Source organism: Anopheles coluzzii, chromosome 2 (assembly GCF_943734685.1).
Source record: "Anopheles coluzzii chromosome 2, AcolN3, whole genome shotgun sequence".
Taxonomy (NCBI): Eukaryota; Metazoa; Arthropoda; class Insecta; order Diptera; family Culicidae; genus Anopheles; species Anopheles coluzzii.
In genome coordinates this window covers 46,872,413-46,896,080 of record NC_064670.1, presented here as the reverse complement: position 1 = coordinate 46,896,080, position 23,668 = coordinate 46,872,413, and the positions used below count along the sequence as shown (strand labels likewise).

The 23,668-nt window shown below is 49.1% G+C and overlaps 3 protein-coding genes across 5 annotated transcripts in view; 2 read left to right on the top strand and 1 right to left on the bottom strand.

Annotated features, from left to right (window-relative positions):
* The first annotated feature begins 99 nt into the window (after positions 1–99).
* LOC120952587 (DNA excision repair protein ERCC-1) lies at positions 100–1,093 on the top strand. The gene has a single exon (XM_040371987.2). The coding sequence runs from the start codon at positions 193–195 to the stop codon at positions 946–948; it is 756 nt and encodes a 251-aa protein (XP_040227921.2). The 5' UTR covers positions 100–192; the 3' UTR covers positions 949–1,093.
* The window catches only part of LOC120952582 (RNA helicase aquarius), a 40,063-nt gene continuing 17,475 nt past the window's right edge, over positions 1,081–23,668 (bottom strand). The window contains exons 3-5 of the mRNA XM_040371979.2: positions 4,472–5,012; positions 1,623–4,399; positions 1,081–1,552 (exon numbers count right to left, since the gene is read on the bottom strand). Coding sequence (XP_040227913.2) covers positions 1,178–1,552; positions 1,623–4,399; positions 4,472–5,012 — 3,693 coding nt within the window. The 3' untranslated portion in view covers positions 1,081–1,177. The remainder of the gene's footprint in view (positions 1,553–1,622; positions 4,400–4,471; positions 5,013–23,668) is intronic.
* On the top strand, positions 8,513–22,445 carry LOC120952584 (probable G-protein coupled receptor Mth-like 11). Of its 3 annotated transcripts, none has more exons than XM_049606577.1 (7): positions 8,513–8,641; positions 17,263–18,171; positions 18,305–18,603; positions 20,731–20,809; positions 20,946–21,091; positions 21,204–21,626; positions 21,769–22,445. In XM_049606577.1, the coding sequence occupies exons 2-7, from the start codon at positions 17,870–17,872 to the stop codon at positions 21,804–21,806; spliced, it is 1,287 nt and encodes a 428-aa protein (XP_049462534.1). In that variant the 5' UTR covers positions 8,513–8,641; positions 17,263–17,869; the 3' UTR covers positions 21,807–22,445. The 3 variants fall into 3 exon arrangements, with proteins under 3 accessions (XP_049462534.1, XP_040227915.2, XP_049462535.1); XM_040371981.2 differs by having other exon boundaries at positions 8,513–8,655; positions 17,261–18,171; XM_049606578.1 differs by lacking the exon at positions 8,513–8,641 and adding an exon at positions 8,766–8,855 and having other exon boundaries at positions 17,261–18,171.

Below are 23,668 nucleotides of genomic sequence, written 5' to 3'. Positions count from 1 at the left end.
GCATTCTTTATGTTCATCCCCAATTTTGAACGACTTTTTTAACTTCGAATGTCGACATCATTCGTCCCGCCATTTGTATTTTCGAACATGCTCGACAAACGTCAAACGTCCTGTAAACAATAACAAACCCGATGCAATAGAACAGCTGCACAGCTGCAGTTTACCGGCCGGCAACGAAGCTACCTCCCGACCATGGATGAAGATGACGAACTATTGGCCGCGCTGGACATACCGCCGCCCGCGAAACAAACGGCCGTAAGCGAAACAAAAGCTCCCTCCAACACAACAACAGCGACGACAGCAGAAACACCGACCACCGCCCCAGTCGTGGTGGCGGCCAAGGTAAACAAAAGCCACTGCATCCTGGTCAACCCGAAGCAGCGCGGCAATCCGCTGCTGAAAGCCATCCAGACCATACCCTGGGAGTACGATGACGTCGTGCCGGACTACGTGGTCGGGGCGAGCGCCTGCATCCTCTTCCTGTCGCTGCGCTACCACAACCTCAACCCGGACTACATCCACGCCCGGCTGAAGCAGCTGGGCAAGATGTACGAGCTGCGAGTGCTGCTGGTGCAGATCGACATTTCCGAGCCGCAGAATGCGCTCAAGCACCTGACGCGCATCTGCCTGCTGGCCGATCTGACGCTGATGCTGGCCTGGAACGCGGACGAGGCGGGCCGCATCGTGGAGAAGTACAAGCTGTTCGAGAACCGACCGCCGGACTGGATCATGGAGCGGGCGGAGAAGTATCCGCACGAGAAGCTGGTCCGCGCGCTCACCAGCATCAAGCCCGTCAACCAGACGGACGCGATGATACTGCTGCAGAACTTTGGCACGCTCGGCAAGCTGATCAACAGCAGCGAGGAGCGGCTCAGCATGTGCTCCGGGCTGGGGCCGAGAAAGGTGAAGAAGCTGCACAAAACGTTTAGTGAAAGCTTTCGTAAGTAGGGCCTGGGATGGAATGCCAGAACATGCTTCGGGCCGTGGCAAAAGAGAAGAAAATAATTATGCTAAGAGTGAATAAATTTATGTGATTAAATGTGAGCTGGAAACCCAGAAACTGTGCAAGTAATAAAACCATTATTTCATTGTATCTTTGAGCTTAATTTATTTTTAAGAAGAATCTAATAACTACAATGGGCAGTAGAGCCTTCGTTTCTCCTGCTTTCTTGTCCTTTTAATCCTCTGCTTCTTCCTTTTCCTCGACTTCCGGTTCATCGGCTTTTGGATCCTGCTCCTCTGTCTTCTCCTCGGCCTTTTCCTCCTCGCCGTCCTTTTCACCTTCTTGGGTCGCCGATGGCGGAACAACAGCTTCTTCGGCCGCTACCCGTTTCTTACCACGGCGTGGCTTTTCCGCAACTTCCATCGGTTCTGCCAAATCGCCTATTTCGTTCCGTATCGGCGTCGGTGCAAAGTCCTTCTTAGCAGCCGCTTCCGCCTGGCGTTGCTTTTCCGCCTCCTCGGCCTCCGCATCGGCGATCTTGATCTGTTCTTCCATCTTTTCCTGCTGCTGCTCCTGGCGCTGCTTCTCGAACAGAGTTTTCATTTTTTCCTACAGAATCAAATGCAGTTAGTTAGTAAAAACAAACTAGAAGCCACAAGCTACCGCAACCCATACGCACCATTTCCTCGCGGATGACGTTCACCTGCTGCATGTACATCTGGTAGACAAACTGTGCCATCTGCGTCATGTCCTTCACCGTCCTGGTGGACAGTCCTTCTTCGCCCGCACCACCACTTCCACCATCCTGCAGTTGACGTTCGCCTCCCCCGTACTTTTCCTCCGGATGAAGCTGCAGCTCGAGCGGACGGTTCATGAGCAGGCGGAAGGCTGGTCGCAACTCAACGCAATTCTTAAACAGCGCCACCCGGCCGAAAATGTACAGCCCCAGGCGGGCACGGCTCATGGCCACCACGAGACGCCGCACGTCCCGAATGTGACCGATGGTTTTCGTGCGCACCAGCGACAGCAGTATGTAATCGTTCTGCTGACCCTGGTACTTGTCCACCGTGGTCACTTTGTGCGGTTTGCCAAACATCGGGTTGTTGGCGCAGCGCGACTCAATCACGTCCCGTATCAAATGCTTCTGCCCGTTGTACGTGGTGAGGATGGAAATCTTCTCCGCCGGATAGCCGAGCAGCCGCATGTACATGAACACGGCCACCACGTACTCGGCCTCGGCCAGATTCTGGTAGAAGTACGGATTCGGTTCCGATTCGCCCACGCCGTTAAAGTCCTCCACGTTGATCAGCTGGTACTCGTGCGCAAAGCCGGCGTTCGCGCGACAGTACTCCGGCCACCTGTGCACGTGCTCCAGATCGCCCAGCCGGCTGTAGCGCCACTTGTACAGCTCGCAGATGCTGGACCGGGCACGGCCCTGCCCGTCCAGATCGATCGTCGGCACGCCCAGCCGCACCAGCCGCGTGAACAGCGACTGCTCCATGTTGGAGTACTTCTGGAACGCCATGTTCTTGATGACGGGCGGCAACTGGTGGTGATCTCCGATCATGATCCAGCGCTTCAGCCGATTGTACCCGTCCATCGGGTTTTGCAGCAGCAGCGGGATGAACGTTTCGATCTCCAGTATCTGGGCGGCCTCCTCCATCAGGATGTTGTCGTACTTGAAGCCCATCGTGACCAGCTCCTTGCGCTTGAGCGCCGCGTGCGTACACGTCATTGCGATGATCTTGGCCTCCTTCACCAGCAGATACTTGGACCGATCCAGCCCACTGCGCAGCAGCTCGAACGCGCGGAACTCCTCCAGCTCGGCGAACATGTGCGACACGTACCGGAAGCAGCTGCGCGCAATGTCCATGTTCTCCGCGTACGTCGCCCCACCGAACAGCGGCTGCGGTGCGTCCCTGAAGAAGCGCGCGAACGGAAACTGTGCCTCGAACTGTTCGCGCGCTGGATCATCGCTGCCCTCCGTCTGCCCCTCGCCGTCCCGCTCGAACTCGCTCAGGAACTTCTCCCAGCGGGCCACCACATGGTACAGGTAGAAGTGGCCCGCCGTCTCGCACGTGTACGCCACGTCGCCGCTAACGCCGAGCGATTCCTGCAACCGCTGCACCTGCCCGAGCAGGTCGATGCGCTTCGACAGCACGTAGTTCACCCGCCCGTACCGGCTGTAGTCCTTCTCCGTCTCGAGCGACTCCTCGCCGTGGCCGAGGCGCAGCAGATGGCGCTCGTCAATGTCCAGGGCCATGATTTTCTCGAACAGCTGGTTCAGCGCCTGATTCGAGTGCGTCACTATCAGCGTGCGCTGCTGCGGGTGGTTGTGGTACAGGTTGGAGATGATCTGCACCGCGACGTCCGTTTTGCCCGTGCCGGGCGGACCGACCACCAGCGTCAAGCCCGGCTGCATTCCCGCCCGGATCGCTTCGATCTGCGTCGGCGTGAAGCGGATCACGTTCTTCTTCGGCTCGTTGTACTTGTACGGACCGCGGCACGGGATGCGGTACGGTTCGACCAGGATGCGCTTCGGCAGCTCCTCCCGCGGTTCCGCGCCCTCTTCCTCCGAGTCCGCCCCGTCGCCCTTGGGCACATTTTCGAACGTTAGCCGGAACGGTGGCAACAGATTCAACCCGTTCGGACGCTCCGCTGCACTCACAATCTCGTACCCCGGGAAGCTGTTGCTCACGTGCTCAAAGTCCAAAAACGTGTCGTTGAAATCGAGCACGCGCGCCTGGTCCGGCATGCGGCTGTAGTGGGCCGCCCCGGGGTCACCGTACCCGAGCAGTATATCGTGCAGCCACGGCGGCACCACACACTCCGTGTTCATCAGATGGCGGATCGTTTCCAGCACTGCCTTGAAGTTGTTTTCCTTCGGCTTGCGGCGCATGATGATGTTGAAGCCCTCGTACACGTCCTCCCTGCCGTCGTCGGCGTCGTCCCCGGGCGTCGCGTGTAGCGTCGCGTCCATGTCCAGCCGGTACTGGTTCGAGTCGAGCCAGACGCGGAACGTTCGCTGCTCGCCGGTCAGCTGCGGCCGCTGCTCGATGCCCTCCTCGATGACGCGCCCGTTCGCGTCCAGCATGCCCTCGATTTCGCAGCCCCGCACGTGCACCAGCCCGACCTGCGGCACAAAGTGCTCGCGGTAGTCGTACTTGGTGCCGATCGGTTGCGTTGGGCGCACGGTCACGAGAAAGCACACGTCGTGTTTGCGCAGATTTTCCCACTCTTCCTGCACCTCCTTGCGCACGTTCAGCGTGACGCTGACGTCGGCCCGCACGCGCGACGGCTTCTTTTCGCCGATGTGTGGCTTGGAGACTTCGACCACAGCGAACGACTGGATTGGCAGTGCCATACGGGCCCAGCCACCAAACACCACGTCCCCTTCCTCCGACTTCCAGGGCAACATTCGGCTGACGGCGTCCTCGATGTCCTGACGAATTTCATCTGTCGGGGAAAAGAGGAAAGAAAAACGTCGAAACAATTCTCCTCAGTCACACACACAGCGCTTCCACTCACATGTAGACTCCAGCCGGAAGAGATTAAAGTTCCGCAACAGATAATCGTGCAGCGTCAGGAACTGCAGATTCAGCTTCGGCAATGCCAAGCATCCCTCCCCGGAGTAAAACTCCGTCGGCACGACGTTCTCGTTCCAGATGATGTCCTCGGTCGGGTAGAGTGGCATCTCGTTCAGCGATTCTAGCTGCGACACGCGTCGCTCGTGCCGCGATATCAGCAGCTCCCGCAGGAACGTCTCGTCCGCCCGGTGCCACTCGAACGGTGGCTCCAGCTTTTCCGGAACCAGATTCAGATAGCAGGCGATTTCCCGCAGGCTGTCGCAGTCCAGCGCCCCGAAGTGCTTCTCCAGCGACTCGCGCGTATCCACGTTCGCCACGTTGGACAGGGCGAACAGGCGCAGGTTGGGGAATTTCGCAAACGCCGCCTTCTGCAGCGATTTAATCTTCGCATAGTGCAGCTGCGTCATGTCGTGGTCGGTCAGGGGATCGCCCGTTTCATCGTTTATCTCAAAGCGAGCGTAGAACTTGAGCATATCCAGCAGCTGGAAGGGAAGGAGAGAGACGTTGTGATTAGATTTTACATCGTAGCTCACACCAGCGGCGGCCGCCAGTGACGTCAGAAAGCAAATTCACAGGAATAGAAATTGTTGCTAAAAAAAATAAAAATAACGGATTCTGCTCGCAAAAAACTACTGAGTCGAGGGTATTTTGTATTATTTCTCAGAAAACAGTGCTATTTCCGTACGACAATGCCGACCAAAGCAACTCACTCATTTCTCATCTTTGCTTTTGTTCCCTTCAAAAACGCTGTTTCATTATCAGCAGTCGTTAATTTAAACCCCCTCATTAACATATGATCAACAACCAGCGTATCAGTGACGTCACAACAGACGAAGAAGAAGTAAACAACGCTAGGAGCCATTTAATGTGAATGTTTTGAAAATATTAACACATAACGTATAATTTTGAACGGGCTGGGTGGCGTCGTTTGTACATCCTAATCATTGTAATGGTACTCACTTCGGTACCATACCGATTACTGATTAGAAGTTCATCCGTCAGTCGGACCATTTTTGCTGAAAAGCATTGTGAAATATTCTCCTTTTTTTGGCATTTTGGATGACCTAAGAACATGATTCCTAAAACTTACAAGTCCTATTTTTCAAACAGACTAGACAATAGACAGATTTCCTGCTTCAAAGTGGCTGATAATTCAAAGCCACTCTGCAGTGATCCTCCGAATCTATAATTAATTCCCGTAAGAAATGCACTTGAAGCAGTTATCTAAACGGCATGCATCGTTCAAGATGTTGCATCACGTAATATATCCGGCCATTCTCCCTACCCCAAAAGCAATGTGATACACAAAACCCAATATGAGTGTATCTATTTTAAGTGCGGCATCATTTCACTCGTCCACCTTCGGTGGCTTACCAAAAAAAACAGAACGCCTTTACAATCAAACGTCTCAAGAGGCCAGGGGCAGTAAATATTGATTACGAGTCGCATCGAACAGCATCCAATTTCACTGTTTCGTTCGAACGTCCATCAATTTAAAGACTCATACCACATACCGGAGAGAGAAAGAGAGGGCGAGAGAGATACAGAGAGAGAGAGAGAGAGATTTCACCAAATGCCATACCAAATTCCATCTTCAGAACGCAATTAATTGTATGCCCGTAGAACCATTCCTTTGCTGCTGCTGCTGTTGCTGCTTTGTATCCCAGTGCCTCTCGATTAGGCTGCAGACGACTTCCTTTGCGAGGGATAAGATTGCTTTCCTTCTCAAGAGTTATTGGCCATTGAAACCCGAAGCGCGCACACACAAAACAAACTCAAAGCAACGGAAAACTCTGTGCAAGTGAATTGTAAACTTTTAATTCATGCAAAGCAGATTAATGCTCCCAATGCTCGGGGAGTTTCAAAATGTGCTCCGGCTCCGGTAATCCCTAGCAAGTGCACCAACGCGGGCCGCGTCCCGCCTTTCGCAATACAATTCCAAATCTTGGCTCAAAGACCAACCAACCAACAAGCACGACTCTCGCTGTGTACGCCACAATATCCATTAGGGTAAGCAATCGCATAAGGATTCGTGGTCTTATTCGCCGCCGACGTTTGCAGGGCATCTATCCATGTCGGAAACTGCCGCAAATGGCAAAGCTCACTTCCGCTTGAAGTTGCTCGAAAGTTGCCCGCACGCGGTCTTGACCGTGATACGACCCCACGGCCAAGTGCTCTTTAACTAGCTCGGAACACACAGACCTTGAGCAAAACAAAAAAAAACAACCAACTACTATCACCAGACACTGGCGGTGGCTTACATCTGTTCGTAAAACGGATAGCAAGACAGAGAGAGAGAGAGAGAGGGAAGCGCTAAATCGTTTTTGTTCAGATTTTGTCTAGCCTAGATTTGGGAAGGTTGGAGCACATTGGAGTGTGGCTTATGGTTTGCTTTCTTAATGTCACAAAACTTTTTTTCAAAAATGACCCGCATTCATGAACTGCACCAGAAAAGGTTGGTTGATTCGCGATGCAGCAGTTTGACACTATTGTTAAAACTTTTTCCCCAAAGCGTATGCCAGTCGCTGCTAGAAGGACTGCATGATGGCTCTAGCTCGCTATACGATGGCTGTACATTCAAATAGTAGCTACTTGCTGCTTTAACACATCCACCCCGAAAAAGGTAAAATGAACAACCATTTTACAACATAAATAAGGTCCAACCCATGAGATTAGAGCAAAGAATAAATCAACAGATTCTCATCAATCACCCGGCCGCTGACAGAAGAAAGGTTCACCGTACTACACCAGGGCAAGGAGTGGGAAGGGGGGATGGTGTGGGAGAATTCACATCGGTCTTTTGCTTGCCACTCGACGCACAACTCGGGGCGGAGGACACAGCAGGGACGACGCACGCACGGCAAGTGTATCCACAGTTTGGTCGCAGCTGTGTGGGTGGAAACGTGCTAAAAGCATTCCAATCAAACAGATTCGTATTTTTATCTTGAAGTGGAACACAATCAACCGGCCGGGAGGCGACCGTAGCTTAAGTTATGAATATCCAACAATTATCGTTTCGAAAAACAAATTAAACTTAATTGACTGATCGCCACACATTGTGGCACTATTTAGTGCACACGAAGGTAAAAATAAACAAACACAGCCACAACAAAGCAACGCCACGTTTGCGATGATGGATGAGTGTGGTTGGAAAATTTGAATACTTTGTTGCATAATATACGAGCGCAAGCATAAAACAGCAATATAAATGTGCATCGGTTGATGTTGGAAGCAGTCAGCGTGCAGCAGGCGCTTGAAATCATGCTACAGAATACATTTTTTACGGCCAAAACTCCAAAAATAAACCGAAGACTAACAAAAATTCTAATTTAGGTTCGCTGTTGCTAATAGCATAAACGGTTCCAATATCGCTCACTGCACATGCAAGGGTTGAATTCGGTAGCCGATACATGCGCATGCCGTTGCCCAAAAATGCTGTTCGAAAGACATTCATCTTTTGAATTGCATCCCGTCAACTCCGGTAGTCACATGCTCCCAGAGACAGCGATTTCAACTCTCACTGCGGGGAGAGAGTGGCCCCCGCTGCCCCCAGGGAGGGAGGGAGGGACAGGAATGCGATAAACTATGCACTGGTGCAGCTGTTGCAGGGATGAATACGATCCTGCACACCATCAAGCACACAGTACACCAGGATGACGACGCACGCAACCGCCCCCAATATCTGCTCCGGCCGTTCGCCATGGCCTGTCTGTCACTATCAGCTGGTACGGCGCTGCCGGCTCAGCACGCGGGAGCAGACGCAAAGCATGGACACCACGACGCAAGGGACACGCACAGCACGCGCAAAACCCATGTTGCCGTTCGCTACAGCGCTTCACGAACGAAGCAGTGAATCCGAGCGCAGCCGAACCCGAAGCTCTACGGTATATGGCGCGCGCGCTGGGGCCATACCCGAGCGGAACCGGAGAGGATGAGGGAAAGCACGCGGTTCTTCCACTCGGTTCTCGGGTTTGGCTGTGGCTCGCGTAGTTTTGCTCTAGCCGTCGGACCGTGTGGAAGTGAGCGGACGCGCTCCTGCTCAGTGTATGTGTGTACGCAAAACACGGAGCTCAACACACGCAGCGTGGTGAACTAATAGCGACTAGTGCACGTTAGTATAGCTACGTACGTGTTTTCCCATGATGGTGATTTGAGTGTGAAAACTAACACGGAAGAGAGTAAAATGTCGTGCACTTACTTATACGTAAGCGATACAACGGAGTGCAACGGTACAACGGAGCGCAAAACCACGACGGTGAAGCCTACTGTCGACTCGTTGTCATGGTGATGGTGGCAAAAATGGTTCCTAGCACATACTTTCGCTGGTCAGTAACGGTCGCCTCCGTAATCATTACGTACCGCCATTTGTTGTCCAAAGTGCGAAAACACCAACCGTGAGGGCACATCTAGTAACCCGTCTGTCCGCACGAAAACCAAAGTAACAGTGCGCGCGTGTAATCAACTTGAGATTCTTATCGGCACACAGCAAAGAGTACGCAATACGCAAATGGCGAAGAAAGCCAAACACTGGCTGGATGTTTTATCTTGCGTTCCCCTCCCGATAAACTCGACTATCTCTCTATGTGTTTTGTGTTTGGTTTGTTTATTATTTTTTTCTATTTCACTGTTTGACCATGGAACGTTCATGCACAAAACCGCGCGTAAGCGATTGTTGATGCAACACTGCCACCACAACCGTTCTACTCATCGCCCTCAGCTCACGTGCGTGCATGGGTGTTTTTGTGTATACTGTGATGTACCCTGCTGCATTGTGCGTCAAAACGTTGCATGCACACAGAACGAACGGCATCGCGTCTCCGTGCAAGCGGATTGCGTTAAAACTGGATTATCTACGCGCTCATAATCCACCCCCTCCTCGAGACACCCCCACACACCACGAAAACGGGGAGGGGTATAGAGATCTCTCGTCGACGGTGAAGCTGTTTTTGTTTGCTGGGAGCAAACACAAGCACGAGATATGATGCCGGCTGCTTACTTACTTTGCCCTCCGTCGTCTAGTTTGCACGTGCGCGTGCTTTTCTAGCCCGTAACAGATTAGTAGCCCTTCCCTGCCCAAAAATAGTCAGAACAGAAAACAGGCGTGTAAGCTTCGTGGAAAAAGTTAGGACAAAAGTTTCATTAAATGTACCCCGCCCCCGCGCACGTACCAAGTATCAAAGAACCGACGAAAGAGGTTAACGGGATAGAAGACCCCTAAGTACCATTTCCTTTGTCAACCGGGCATTTCATTATGAGGATTAGGAAAGTTTAATCGGTTCACACCTTGAGCCAGCCCAGCCCCCTAAGTACACCGAGAAACACTTGACTTTTGGAGAGCTGTTTGACCGGCAGCCACAGGACAGACAGGCAGCGTTGTTGAGAGGGTTTCGCCACGCAAAAGAGGGCGATTAAATGTCAAGACTGTTCTGGTGCTGGTCTGCAAGAAGAACTTACCGAACCCTAGTACCCTTGGGCCAACGAAAGGCAATGGATTCGATTTATGTAACCGCTTTGCTTGCAGCAGGGACGGGAAAACAAAGCGCCAGAAAATGACTTGAAAGCGGACAAACACGTGGGCGGAGACGCACGTGTTTTAAATATGGAAAGGGTATTTGGCAGGATAAATATTTCATCACCGAACGCAGCTTCGTTAGATCCTGCTCCAGGTCCAAGTACACATTCTGTCCGCTTTTATCCTCACCTGGTCAGGGTTGGAAAGCTTTGGGATAAATTATTCTTTTTGCAGAGCGGTCCTCTGCACCATATGTCCACGGACATTCCTGGGACACACCGTTGCACATAAAGATCAAAGTGAATCCTCGAGAAGAGACAACAACACTCTCCGAAAGCGATCCAACATTCATCGTGTGTGTGTGTGTGTGTGTTGCCATGGAAAACGGAACACCACGTGTGGTTGATATACACGTAACGAGCACCGTACGCTCTTTCATTTCCATCCTTTCCATCCGGCGCACCACGGGGACATCAAATTGATTGTGACATATTTTAAATTGGACCTATCCATAAACAATTTGCTAAAGCCGGCTGAGAAGTGGAACCATGTTTTCCTTTTACTCCTTTTTTTGTTGCGTGGGGGATTCAACCAATTTCCCACACACACACACACATACACACACAGTCAATGAATAAATGGCCAGTTCTCTGCACGTGACAGCGAACGATTGAAGTCTAACCGATAGTGTCGAAATCAATACACTGCTGTCGTCCAAAGGGATACACTATTTTGAAGCTGCGTAATGACTCTTCTCGTTCAAATTGGCATGGTAGATACCGCCAAACTGATGCAAAGGACGTTATGGAGCTGTCCAAAACACACCAGTGATAAGCAAAACGATGAGAGCTTGTGTGTGTGTATGTCGCATGTGTCTGGAAGGAGATGAGACAGTATAAATGCAAACCTGACCTAGAGTGCAAAAACGGATTACAGATTGACGGTTGGGATTAGATGTGAGTGACGGCGATGATAAAGCGAAAAGCTTTAACTGTTTACCCTCGTCTTCATCGGTCCTTTGTGGGGGAAGCTCCCCCCCCCCTCCCCCGCACTTCGGTGATATTGGTTAAACACTTTGAAACAGAAATATTCATTCAACATTCAACGTTGGGTAAATAAACTGTGCAACAATTACAGCCACAGGCAAAAGTGAACGCAAACAAAGTATTAAAAAAAGGCACGATAAATGTATTAACTCTCGCAAGCGAAAACAAATCCCCGTCTGGTGCATCCCTGAACCGGTTACATTATTAGTATTCAATATAAAAAAGTGACAACAAATGCACACACATACACACGATGGCCAACCCGTCTGGCAATTAACATTCCCACCGTACCCGGAGTATCGCTAACTTTTTCAACCGCTTTGTGTCTGGGACAGTTCCATCAGTGCAACCGTCACTGTCTCGCGCTATTGCGAAAACCGTTCCTAACTGTATACACAGTTGTTTATTTTGTTCCTACCGTGTATTTTATTGTTTATTTTGTACAAAATAAGGGATGGACACATCAGGCGAAAATTCAATTATTACGCGCGTACTAATCGTGCCACTTTTTTCCGCGTCCTTTTTGGCATGAAGTATGTGTAATACCCATTTGCGTATATTTTTGCTTTCTCTCGTTCCCTCGCATTCAGCACGCGCGCACATGCAGTCAGGTAAAATCATTGCCGTGTTTGCCGAAAGCACACACAGACAAACAATTAAAATCAATAATGGATGAAAAACTCGCAAAAAAGCCGCTGTCCCCAGTACACACACCGTTCAACCTACTTCAATCGGGAAATCAAAGCCCGGAAACAATTTCAGCCGGTGTGTGCAATAACATCGTGCAGGATGGTAGAACAAAATTGCACCGACTTCACTGGACACATCTGTGCCGCCACAGCCTCTCTGCACATTTTAATCAAATTTTCGAGATGTTATTTCCCTATCAGCGTTCGGCAGAGTTCGCCCCAGTCCTGCCAGGCGCTAACGTCAAGACTCCTGTCAGGACCATCGGGGCACTGTGCCAAGTAGATTATCCCAACGGATTTTCACGGTCACATGATGTGACCTCGTGTCTGGGTGTGTGTGGGTGGGGACGTAGAGCTTCGTTCCCTTTTTTACGATTGAAAATATCAATATAGAGAGACAAAAAATCCCAACAACTCTTCTGTTAGGGAAAAGCTTCTCTCCCACTACAAATCGATGACTAAGTTCACGGACACTCTCGGGCAGTGGGATTTTGGAACTATGTTTTACGCAATTCTTTCTTTCATACCATTCGTACGGAAAATTCTAAACATAACGTCTATCACACAAAGCATAGCAATCCCTGTACTATCACTAGCATATTTTCATCAAACTTTGAAAAATGGTTCAATGGCAATACACAATATACAAAAAATAGACGAAATACCTTTCGGCAGCGGTAAGGTAGTTCAGCTGGAAAATATTGCGAGCATAAAGCAACACGGTCCTGCCGCATGAGCGAAGCGTTACGACAAGCATACACCCAAAAGATTACGACTTGGCTTGGGTGGTTATAGTTTTGTTGCCCTTTTGGAAGGAACTGTTCTTGAGAGGACGGCCAGCCATTAATGGTTATAATGCCAGCAAAAGATCTTTGATCTTCACACCGAAACCCTTCATCGCTCGTTCGTAACGAGGGCACGGGGTTATGCGATTTCCGGACCCTAGCCCTAGCTCATAAAATCGACATTAAACGCCCAGTGTTATCGTATGCATGGGACAACGGGCAAACAGCGTAGAGTTTTGCAACGTGTGCCCAACAGTTTTTAAATGTTTTTAGTTCCTGCTTTTCGAACAGTGAACTTCTTTAGGTGGAGCTAAGCGAATGGCGCGAAACGAATGAGAAGGAAAAAGTTTCCTCATCAATTCGTACGCCTGCCGTACGTAATCCGTTTACGTTTGCCAAACACTAAGCCGTTATCCCAAGGAGCACTCACCTCTAAAGTACTCGTCTTTCGTCCTTCATTTATTCCAAGCCAACCCGCCCCTCTGTGGTGGTATCGATGTTGCTTTTAGTCCGAAAATTCGCACACTCGTCGCGATTGCCCAGCCTTATCCGCCGGCTTCTGGGGGAGTACACACCGTTCCTACGGACGACCACGGTTATCCGCTGCTGCTACTGCTGCTAGGCTCGGCGATGCTCCATTACGCTCAGGCGCCTCTGCCAGACCAGGGCTCACTGTCTAACCCAATATGCGGTGTCATTTATCAGCGGGCGCTGGAAATGGAACCGCCTAACACTCACCGTGGTCAATCGCACGGCAGAAGGGAGAGATGTAAGCATTGGGAGGATGGTTTTTTGTTTGTGCCAGCTAAGCATTCACCAAACACACACAAAAAACTGCTCTTTCTTTCTGCTCGGTGGGCAATAAGGAAATGCGGCAGTGGCTGATAAGGTTACACACAGTGGGAGGAAAATTGAAGGCTGCTGCGGCAAAGTTTGGTCGAATTTATAAAGACATCTACCAAGCGGAATAATTCCCACACAGTGGTTCCGGTGACCCGACGATTAAGCGAATGATTCATGGAGCAACAAGCGATCTCGAGGAGGGTTGAATGGTGCACACTATTCAAACAAATCCGGGCGTGTTGTTTAATCCTCAAAAAACCACGCTTGTGTTATTGGGCTTTGGAAGGTTAGTGAGATGGAACCGAAGCGTACCATAACCACACTCGGCAAGCAATTAATGATGCCAATATATAGAATGCATCAGAGCCTTCGACTCGCGCGTAGCTACACGCTTCGATGCGGACGGTTGTTGGTTCAAGTCAAAACCCGTTCCGTTCCGATCGATTTACGACTCCCTTCTCCGCCAGACTTGCTCGGTACATCTCCCGATTGGCGACTGTAAACCAAGCCAATGCCGGGCATCCGTACGGGCGTGAAGATAAATCACTTACCTCGCGACCTTGAACGATCGGCATCATTACGACACGCACGATGACGAACGGGGAAAAAATAACAAACAGACCCACCCTATTTGTTTGCCGGCAGTCCCAGTTTTAAATGTGCGTTTTGCGCCCTTTCCTCCACAGACGGTTGCTCTCGCAGCCGCTCAAGGCCACGCATCACACCGAAATAAGTCATCAAGCACGGGGAGAGAAACAATCCGTTTTCACAACCGTGCAGAAGCAACGCGGGCGCAAGGAAATGGCTTGCTCTTGCCCCACATTGCCAACGAGTCTGGAAGGTGAAGGATAAATTAAATTCATTATTTCACCCAGTGGCATGATCATCGCGTTCTACGCACTTCCCGCCGGAACGATGATACGTGATCTGGGGGGAAAGATCTTCTCTTCCAGTTTATGCAAAAACTGCGCCCCCTAAGTGATGGTGATGGTGGCAATCATTTCTCAAATCCACGTGCAGCCTCTCTTTTGTCTTTTCCATACTTCACGAGCCTCGGGTGACTGAGTGGCCATTTTTCAAAGGCACCCAAGTTGAGTACAACCGAAGCCGGAAGTCTGAACAACATGCGATCTGAACAAGACAAGAAGAACCCACCCCGAATATGAACATCGGTTTGGTGCTGGTAAGAAGATCCCACTGCAAACTGTCCAGTGACGTCGGCAGTGAGACCCCGGCAAAATCCCCAGGGCAATGGGGTTTTCCCCTGGTTCAAGGAAAATAAAAGGTGCTCCAAAAGTCTAGATTTGTGTGTGTATGTGTCTGTGTATGTGCTCGTTTGTGTGTTTACCTTGCCATACGGAGCAGCGGCCGGAAGCGATTGACATTCTTGCATGATTCGTTCGTGCCCTGATGAAAGAATAACACCAACGACCTACCGTTCTCCGGACGGTGCAGCGCACGACATTTATTGCTGTAACTTGGATTTGGCAATTAAATCTTCGCTTCACTTCACTCGTAACAAGGTCTACTGTTTGCAGTATCACTCCCACCCCCTCGGCTAACGGAAAAGGATAAGCACGTTAGCTAACGCTAATTAGTGTTTCCGCAAGGAGAGATGTTTGCAGAGCAGAGTCTGTACGCTCTGTAAGTCATTTTCAGTGGCTCGAAATTAGTATGCATGTTGCGGGTGTGCTCATTAAAGACGCGGTGTGCCAGTTTTGAATCGGATCATAGCCGCACATGGGATGGAATGGTTTGCTTTAAAGCACACGAAACATCAATAAACTAAGAATGACACATAAATGGTGAAGTTTCTCAGCTCTTTCGTGCTAGCTAGACGTTAGCTAGAGTCAGGAACATATACTCTGTGGCAGGTGGAGATGGTTTATTTCGCCCACAGGAGGTCCATACGTCAAAATGCCAAACTTCCCAATGGTACTCACAGGGACAGCACAGCTCCACCAAACCCTTTCTACCTTATTGATTGCACTTTTCGCATTTGCCGGAAAATTGAAGCCGTTTGCAGCTTTCCTACCAGCTTCTCTCTCTCTCTCTTCACTACATCTTCGACAATTCCACGATCCTAACTTTAGTTTGATTTCAATAACAGACCGCGAGAGAAAAGTACGGGTACAAAAGATTCGCAACAACAACAAAAAAACAAGTTCTTAGCAACGGGAATCTTGGTAGCAAGGAGAGGATAACTTTCTTGTTATATCACGACCAAAAAGTTATCTACTTTTCGGTTGCAGGTGCCGGACTTTAATACATTTTTCTTTGCTGCTCCACATCCTGTCGTTTGAAAGAGTTTGATGTGATTTGTTCGGTCCCATAAAATAGCAACCACTATGTGGAAGGCTAAGAAGTTGCCCCAGAAGTGCCCCATCACTTTGGAAAAGCTTTCCAAAAACAATTATCCGTAGCATCAGGGTGCACACCTAAACCGAGCGCATGAACAGTGTGAAATGATCATTGCTAATTTAATTAAATTCGCGAGGATTTTTTTACGCTTTACTTCTTAATCACAATGCCCTATCTACAGACCGAGATTAGATAATTTAAACGACGTAAACGCGGTCAGCAGGCGCGATTGCACACACTAGCACACTGCGGTGAGTGATACGACGTGTAATCGCGTGTAACGTTGCATATGTCTACGGAATGGAGGACCACTTTGCAACGCAAAACGTTTGATAAGAAGATTTCATTGTTTACAATCGAACCACCGAGTTAAATATTCCAAACCGGGCACTACGGCACAGACACTTTGCATTTCAAGCAAGCTTCAGTTCACATGTTTTCACCAACTCCACACTTTTATGCAATTATAATTTCCTTCCAAGAAATTACAAACTTTTCCTGCCGCCCACTTCTCGCATCGTCAGTGAATGAAATGAAGCTGAAGTTTTACTCAAGCGACAGCACAAGAAGACGACGACCACCGTCATATGCCTTTGTGTCTAGCTATATCCGCTTCAACTTTTCCAGCGCCACGTGTACAGCGAGGTGTGCGAGAGCGAAATCGTGAAGGTGTTTTGCAAGCTACGCTACCTGCCATTAATTAAATTCCTTTTTTCGCGAACGAACGGAAGGAACGGTGGTTCTACTACCCAACCCGGGCCTAACCTATCCAGACCACTCTCCCACCAGCATCGCCTTTTCTGTTCGCTTCAACATTGTATCTCGCCAACCGAAGAAGCATTCGCTGCCTTTCGTCGTCTGGTCTATGCGCACCGCCATCATCATCCCTCAGCACCACTGGCTGAGCTAATGAATTAACAATATTTTTGTGATACTGCTATTTTGTCCCTCACCGCCCCGGCTCCTTATTGCCGCGGAATTCCGGAAGATCCCGCGGTGCAAGAGCAATCGCCGGAAGGGCACACTGATAAGTAAGATGGGTGCGATTTAACCGTCTCGACATTCGTTTGCGCTCCCAGGCCGAGGCATCAGTTCTTTGGAGTTGTTTTTTTTTTGCTGGTTCCGGCACGCTGCACATTACCCACACCCACTGCCACTTAAACGGTTCCACCGAACTGCGAACCGTGCCGTGGAAATGGTCGGATAATAGGGGGAGAAGTGGGCAAATGAGCATGAAGAGAACAGCAAATAATGTTCTTTTCCCAGTTTTTCCGACTTGGCTCGGGGTTTTTTGTGTGTGATTTTGTGCAGATTTTGTTAGCTTACTTTTAAATGAAAAAAGGCAAAAACTGTACCATGCATTGCACGGCCCTGTTGCATACTGCATCGGAGAGCAAACGGAAGTGAAAGAAACAATACGATCGTTTTTTGTGCTGTGATTGCAACACGCTTCTGGTGCTGAAGGTTTATATTTCTATGCCCTTTCTTCCACAGAGAGAAAGAGAGAGAGAGAGAAACGATGGTCTCACTTCTTGGCTGCTCGCACTTCTAGTTGGCTCTACTTGTGTGGATCTGATTTCAGCACTGCACCCTTCCCTACCCAACTAGTGGCCGCCCGTCGGGCGAACCGAGAAGTGCATTGTGGTGCAAGATTTCACACACACCGACCGACCGACACACAAACGGAAGTGGACAGTGCAAAATGACACCCATGTGATTAAATAGAGCAAACCAAGAACGTGCTGAAAACGAGCCCCGGAAGTGACGTGGAAGGAAGTAAAATAGAAAAAACAGGAGCGTAAGCCCTTTTGTGTGTTCGTGTGTGTGTGTTAGTAGCAAACGGTAGCAATAGTAAACGAGCCCCGGTGGACGGGGTCGGTTCGTGACGAGGAAGAGTGAAATTAGTGCAACGGCGTTGAATTAGTTGGTGAAAATTGGCGAAACAAATAAGTGGAGAAAGTACATAAAAAGCGTGCTCGCGTGTGTGTTTGTGTGTATGCAGCTTTGAGTTTGTTTGTGTGTGTGAATGTGTGCTATTCCCTTGCGGTAGAAAGGGACTCCCCGGAAAAGTCCATTGGCTTTGGAGCAGTGCGGTAGTGAGCGATGGAAAGGACAATGGCACTGGTGACGCTGGTCGTCCTGACCGTGGTGCTAGCGATTGGTGGTGGCACGGTGGCCGGCGAGTTGGTGACAACCCACGACCAGAAGGCTACCCAGTGCTGCCAGGAGTCGTACATGGTGGACGGCAAGCAGCAGCGGTGCGTGCGCACCGACGGTAATTACACGACGGAAATGCACCTCAACTGTACCCACAGCTACATGATCTTCCGCGAGATCGAGCAGGAGGTGTACGTGGACGAGACGGGCAGCTTGGTCGATGGCGAGTTCCGCATCCAGCGCAACGAGTAAGTGCTGACGGTGACGGAACAAACGGCAGGCTTAGGTCCATATCTGTCCGTGGTCCCCGTGGTCCCAAGTGGTTGGTCCTTTCGATCCTTTCCCGCCTTACGGTTCTTCTGCTCTCATTTCTCTTCGCAGCTACTGTGTGGCCCACACGCACGACGGCGAGAGCACGCAGCCGGTGTTTATCGTGTGCTTCAACATGGCCAACATGGACACGATTGCGACGATGCTCATCAGCAAGGGCATCATGATGCTGATCTCCGTGTTCTTCCTGCTCGTCACGCTCTACATCTACTACATCATACCGGACCTGCGCGAAACGCAGGACAAGGTGACGTCGGCAGCCGTCGGCAGCCTGGCCGTATTCATGTTCCTGCTCAGCCTGGTCCAGCTGTGGGTGTCACTAACGCACACGCCCTTCTGCACCGTCATCGGTAGGTCAACGCGCTTCACGGTCACACTGCCGCGGCGCAATGAGGTGGAAAATGAACCACCACCAAGCCAGACAGTTCCGCCCGGTCAATACGCCCGGCAAAGCGCAAGCGAAACAAGCGAGCCTGCGGGCGAAAGTTTTGCGCTTCTTCCCTATGCGCTCCATCAAGCAATCGATTAGGTTCGGTTAATTGAAAGCCCATTGGTGCTTGCAAAGTGCATCGTTTCGTGGCAGTCAGGAAACCGTTGGAAACCGTTTTTATTGGTTTTTGCAGTTTTGTTTTCCTTCTCGCTATAGTGCGATTTTCTATTTTTATTGCACAAATGTACTTCAAATTCTACGTGCTACTACCGGATCGATCAATTAGCACAGACCGGCGTGGAATGGAATATTCCTCATAAATATCCCGTGATGGATGAATGCTTCACTCTGGTTAGATGAAGTAGCCTAACGACTGGTGGATCTTGATGGGAACAAGAAAAGGGCTCAGCAAAACGAAACCCCAGTCCCAAGCTGTCAATAATGCATGATCCCGGTTGGCAGCTGTTGGTGAAAGATTCAAATCGAAAGACTAATCGATTCGATTTTGGATCCAACGTCACAAATCCAAACGTTCCAAATTGTTGAATGCGAATGAATTGTCTGGAAAAACTAATACCAGCGCTCTTTACAGGCCCCGTGGCATTCGATTATTGCCCATGCGGAACGTACATTTTTGTGGAATCACAAGAATGAGGTTTGGAATTCATTAAAAGTTTCATGTCCTTCCTTTTTTGCTACAAGCCTTCGAGAAAAGATTTCAAGTGGAACGTTATTTTTCCAACAAAATTTGCTGTCGTAGTCGCATTTTTTTGGGTTTGACCATACGTTTCTCATAACCGGTATTCCCGCATACTTTGCAAAGGGTTTCGTAGGCCTGTACAATGCCGGTATCACAAACAGATAAGGAGACATCTGTTTCTGTTTGCCAAGCATTTGCCGACCAAACAGCGAGCGATACATCAATTCCGTCGTGACCGACCTCAAAGGTTAAAGTATGGCCATCGGAAGAGACGGTCACCACATCGGTAGTTGGGAGGTGCCTTTGTCGATGGGCTAAATTAGATTGCAAAATAGAACGTGGAACAGAAAGTGAAGCGCCAAAGACGGCGTCACGGCATACAAAAAAATGCAGCACCGAATGTAATTAGCATGCTAACGAGAGCGCAAAAGAACGCAAGCAAACGGCACAAGGGCACAAATACGAAGCCGTCTGCCGGAGCAGAAGGTGACGAAAGCTTCGCTTCAAACGAAAGTGAAATTTGTTGTACGGGAACATGCAAAAAAAACAGGTCGCTCCGAAGCCAAAATCGGCAAAGAAAACGGAAAGTATAACTACATTCAAAGTGTCGTGGCGAGATTAAAAAACTTTCTCAATGCCAAACCAACGCTACCGTTACGGTCGACCACCACCACCAAGATCCTTCAGCTCCTTGCAAAGGTTAATGCTCTCTCCACCGATTAAACGAAAGGACGATGTACTGCGGTACTTTTCGTCTAATGCTTTGTGATACGGAGATGCTGATGGATTTAGGACAAGAGTGAATCAATAAGAAGTATGCGATGCTGATGGGATCCGATCCGCAACAAAACCACCTAGAGTTTGGGGGGGATGCTCAGGAAGTAAAAACCGTTTCCTTCTGCGAGAATAAGGCTCAACTCAGCCGGAACATACATCTCGATCTTGGTTGCCTTCCCTTTTTGACAGAGTTCTTTCGATTTGGAAAATAACAAAAGCTAGATAGTGAAAAGTTGCATTTAGGTCACTGGATCGTAAAACCCGACAGCGGTCATGAATGCGGAAGATAAGAATCCGGACATGTTTTGTTCCTCCAAAATTAACCCCGTGCCACAAAACCGTTCATACCGATCTGGGATAATGAGATAAGAACGATACGATGTTATTTGCTGGTAGCGACGTTCATTCGCTACCATAAATGTGCTGGGAGGACGATGCTTTTGTTGGAGGACTTTAGGACAATTATGCCCTCCGATGCCTGTGTACCTTCCACACAGTGCTCTTTCTCCTTATCTTCTTGTCGTGCAAAACAAATGCGTTTCATGTTCCGGTATGCTCTCGTCGTTCCAGCGTTCCTGATGTACTTCTTCCTCATCAGTTACTTCGCATGGTTGAACATGGTGATGGCGAACGTATGGAAATTGACAGTGTAAGTATGACGGCCACCAAGGGTTCCCCAATGCTTCCGCTCAAAAGCTTAATGGTGCGGCGAACGCTCTGCTCTCATTGATTAATCGGTTTTGTGCCATCCTGTCATCCCACGGTCCCGTGCGTGGGATTTCCAGTGCACGCCGGTGGAAGATCCGAGAGCGATCCTGGTATATCCTGAACCACATCTACGCCATCACCGTCGCAGTGACGTTAACGACCATGGTTTACATTTATCACAGCCGGTATCCGACGATGGGTGAAATCTCCTGCTGGTTCCGAAGTGAGTTTTTGTCCTTCTAATAGAATTGAGTGTCGTTCGTTGCCTCCATTCAGAAGCCTCCTTCATATTGACTCGCTCTCTGTCTGTTTTCCTTTCCCTGCTTTCCTTCCAGCCGAGCGGGAACAGTCGTACTTCGTCTACCTACCGCTGAGCGTGATGCTGAGCATAAACATTTTCCTGTTCGTCTGGACGAGCCTGCATCTGCATGCGAGCGGGGACGACCTTAGCCCGGATCGAAAAAAGTCACTCCGGTACAAGTGCATGCTGTATCTGAAGCTGTTCCTGCTGTCCGGGCTGATCTGGGTGTTCGAGATCCTGTCGTTCCACATGAGCGAAGGTCTGGTGCCCCAGTCCTGGTTTTGGATCATCGTCGACGCGGTCAACTGTCTGCACGGGGTGCTCATCTTCTTCGTGCTGATCGTCTGGCGGCAGCGCATCAAGCGCGAGCTGGCCAACCGGTGGGTGTTCTGCTTCCGGGCGCCGGCACGCTGGGCCGAGCTGAAGGACGACGAGCAGGAACACTTGCACGAAGAGGGTAAGTGGTTTGCGATCGATTGATTGCGGGAGGGGAAGTGTAGAAAGCGAAGGCACCTTCCCATAGCAGATAGCATCCACAACTCCCTTAACTGTATTTTATTATCATTTTCCAACATGCCAACATCACCTGCCACGCACAGGTCGCGATACGGGGAAGTATGATCTTATCATCAAGTAAACACACACCGGAACCTTACGAAACAGCAAACCCAACCCAGCGAGGATGGCTCATCGGAACGGCCACCTGCCATCTGATGACGGCAGGAGAATGTGTGGCACCTCACCACCGTCGATGGCCTCATTTGTGACGAGCTGTACAAGCAGCGTTAGATAGAAACGTTCCTGTGGGAACGCACATAGTCCATTAGGACCATTTTATACCCAAGCGGTTTCCCAACAACACCCGATCGAACAGGTGTGAGCATTATTTTTATCACATTCGATTTGGTGGCTATCACAGCTATAGCAACAACAGCAACAGCAACAAAAACTAGTTACACACACACTTGTTAAGGCGTTAGGGTTACGTTAGCATTATGGGGAGGGTAATGTGTTGCAGAAGTTGATGAAGAATTTACACTATACATAGAGGCGCGCGTACAATGTTTAAACAGATCTAGCGTTGCGTCGCAAAAGTTGCGTTATCTAATATGCTACACCCGCCTGCCTTTGCAACCCGCTGCTGCACCGTGTGCGGTGGCGTGATTGAGGTGATGCCTAAGTCTGTTAATGGAATTTACATACAAAGAACTACTACTATCGGTTAGGTGATGCGGAATGTTTGAACTACAATAAACTTTGCAGCAGCATAGCTTTACACTCGAGTTCCTGCACGTTTCACGATTTATATCACAAAATTAATTTCCACAGAACGACGACCCAAACTGCTCGTGCGACCTACACTGCTCACCTGAGGTTGGGCAAATAATTCCCGAATTAAGTGCTTGGAAATTCTCGCTCCGGATGGCTGCGGGATATTACTTCCGGTGAAAATGCTAACGATGGTGTGAGGACATTTCGAACGTACGATTCCAGGACGAAAAAGCCATTAAAAGGTATGGTATGCAGCAAACAGTACTCTTTGGTATCGGGGAAGATTATACCATCATTGCAATTAAAATGTTCGAAGCGATCTATACCGATGTCCCGTTTGTGCAATATGTAAACTCTACTAATCCTGATTTAAGCGTTTCACAGTAATAATTGCTCTTGGGCAGATTAAAACGGATCTCAAAACATCCTCACCCTGGCTGCGTACAGTTTTGTTTTTGTTTGTTTTTGGTTTTAACGACCAACTGCCGGTATCAAATAGCATAAAGTTATGTTTATGGGTATTTCGAGGAAGGGATCATTTAATTTAAGCTACATTGAATATCTCCTTTCAAATCCTTTAAAGTACCGAAGAGCCTAGAACCAATGTAATGTAAACAAATAAATGTCAACAGGGGCCGCATTATTACGAACAATATACAATTAAAAGTTACAGAGAATCCTACTCTGTGCTGTTTTATTGAAAGCACATTTCCATCGCACCAGGCCATTTCTAGAAAGAGAAAGGCATTTTCCATTGACGTAAATTCCATGAAAATCTATAATTACTTCGGACTACTCATGAGCACCACCCAAGGACGTTGATTCGCATTTCGGTTCGCTTGACACGAATAAATTATTTCAAGAGCAGTTCGTATGATGTTATAATTATATCAATTATATCAATTGAACAAACAATCAACTAATGAACACTCCATGTACAATGAGGAAAAAGTATCCGTATCGATTGTTGTTTTATGTTTACATGGTTGTCCTAGATTGACTGATCAGTGACTTGTTTAATTAACTCAGTTTTCAAATTAGTTTTATAAAAAAGCATAGGATAACATTGTTATCAATATTCATTGGACCGTCTGCTTCATAGGGTAACGACTAATTATGTAATTATGGTAATTATGGTGTAAAATTGGCTTAAAATAATTATCTGTACCAGGTGATAAAACAGGTGGAAATATAAGTTAAATTTTTGGTTGAAAAATATAGTTTGTT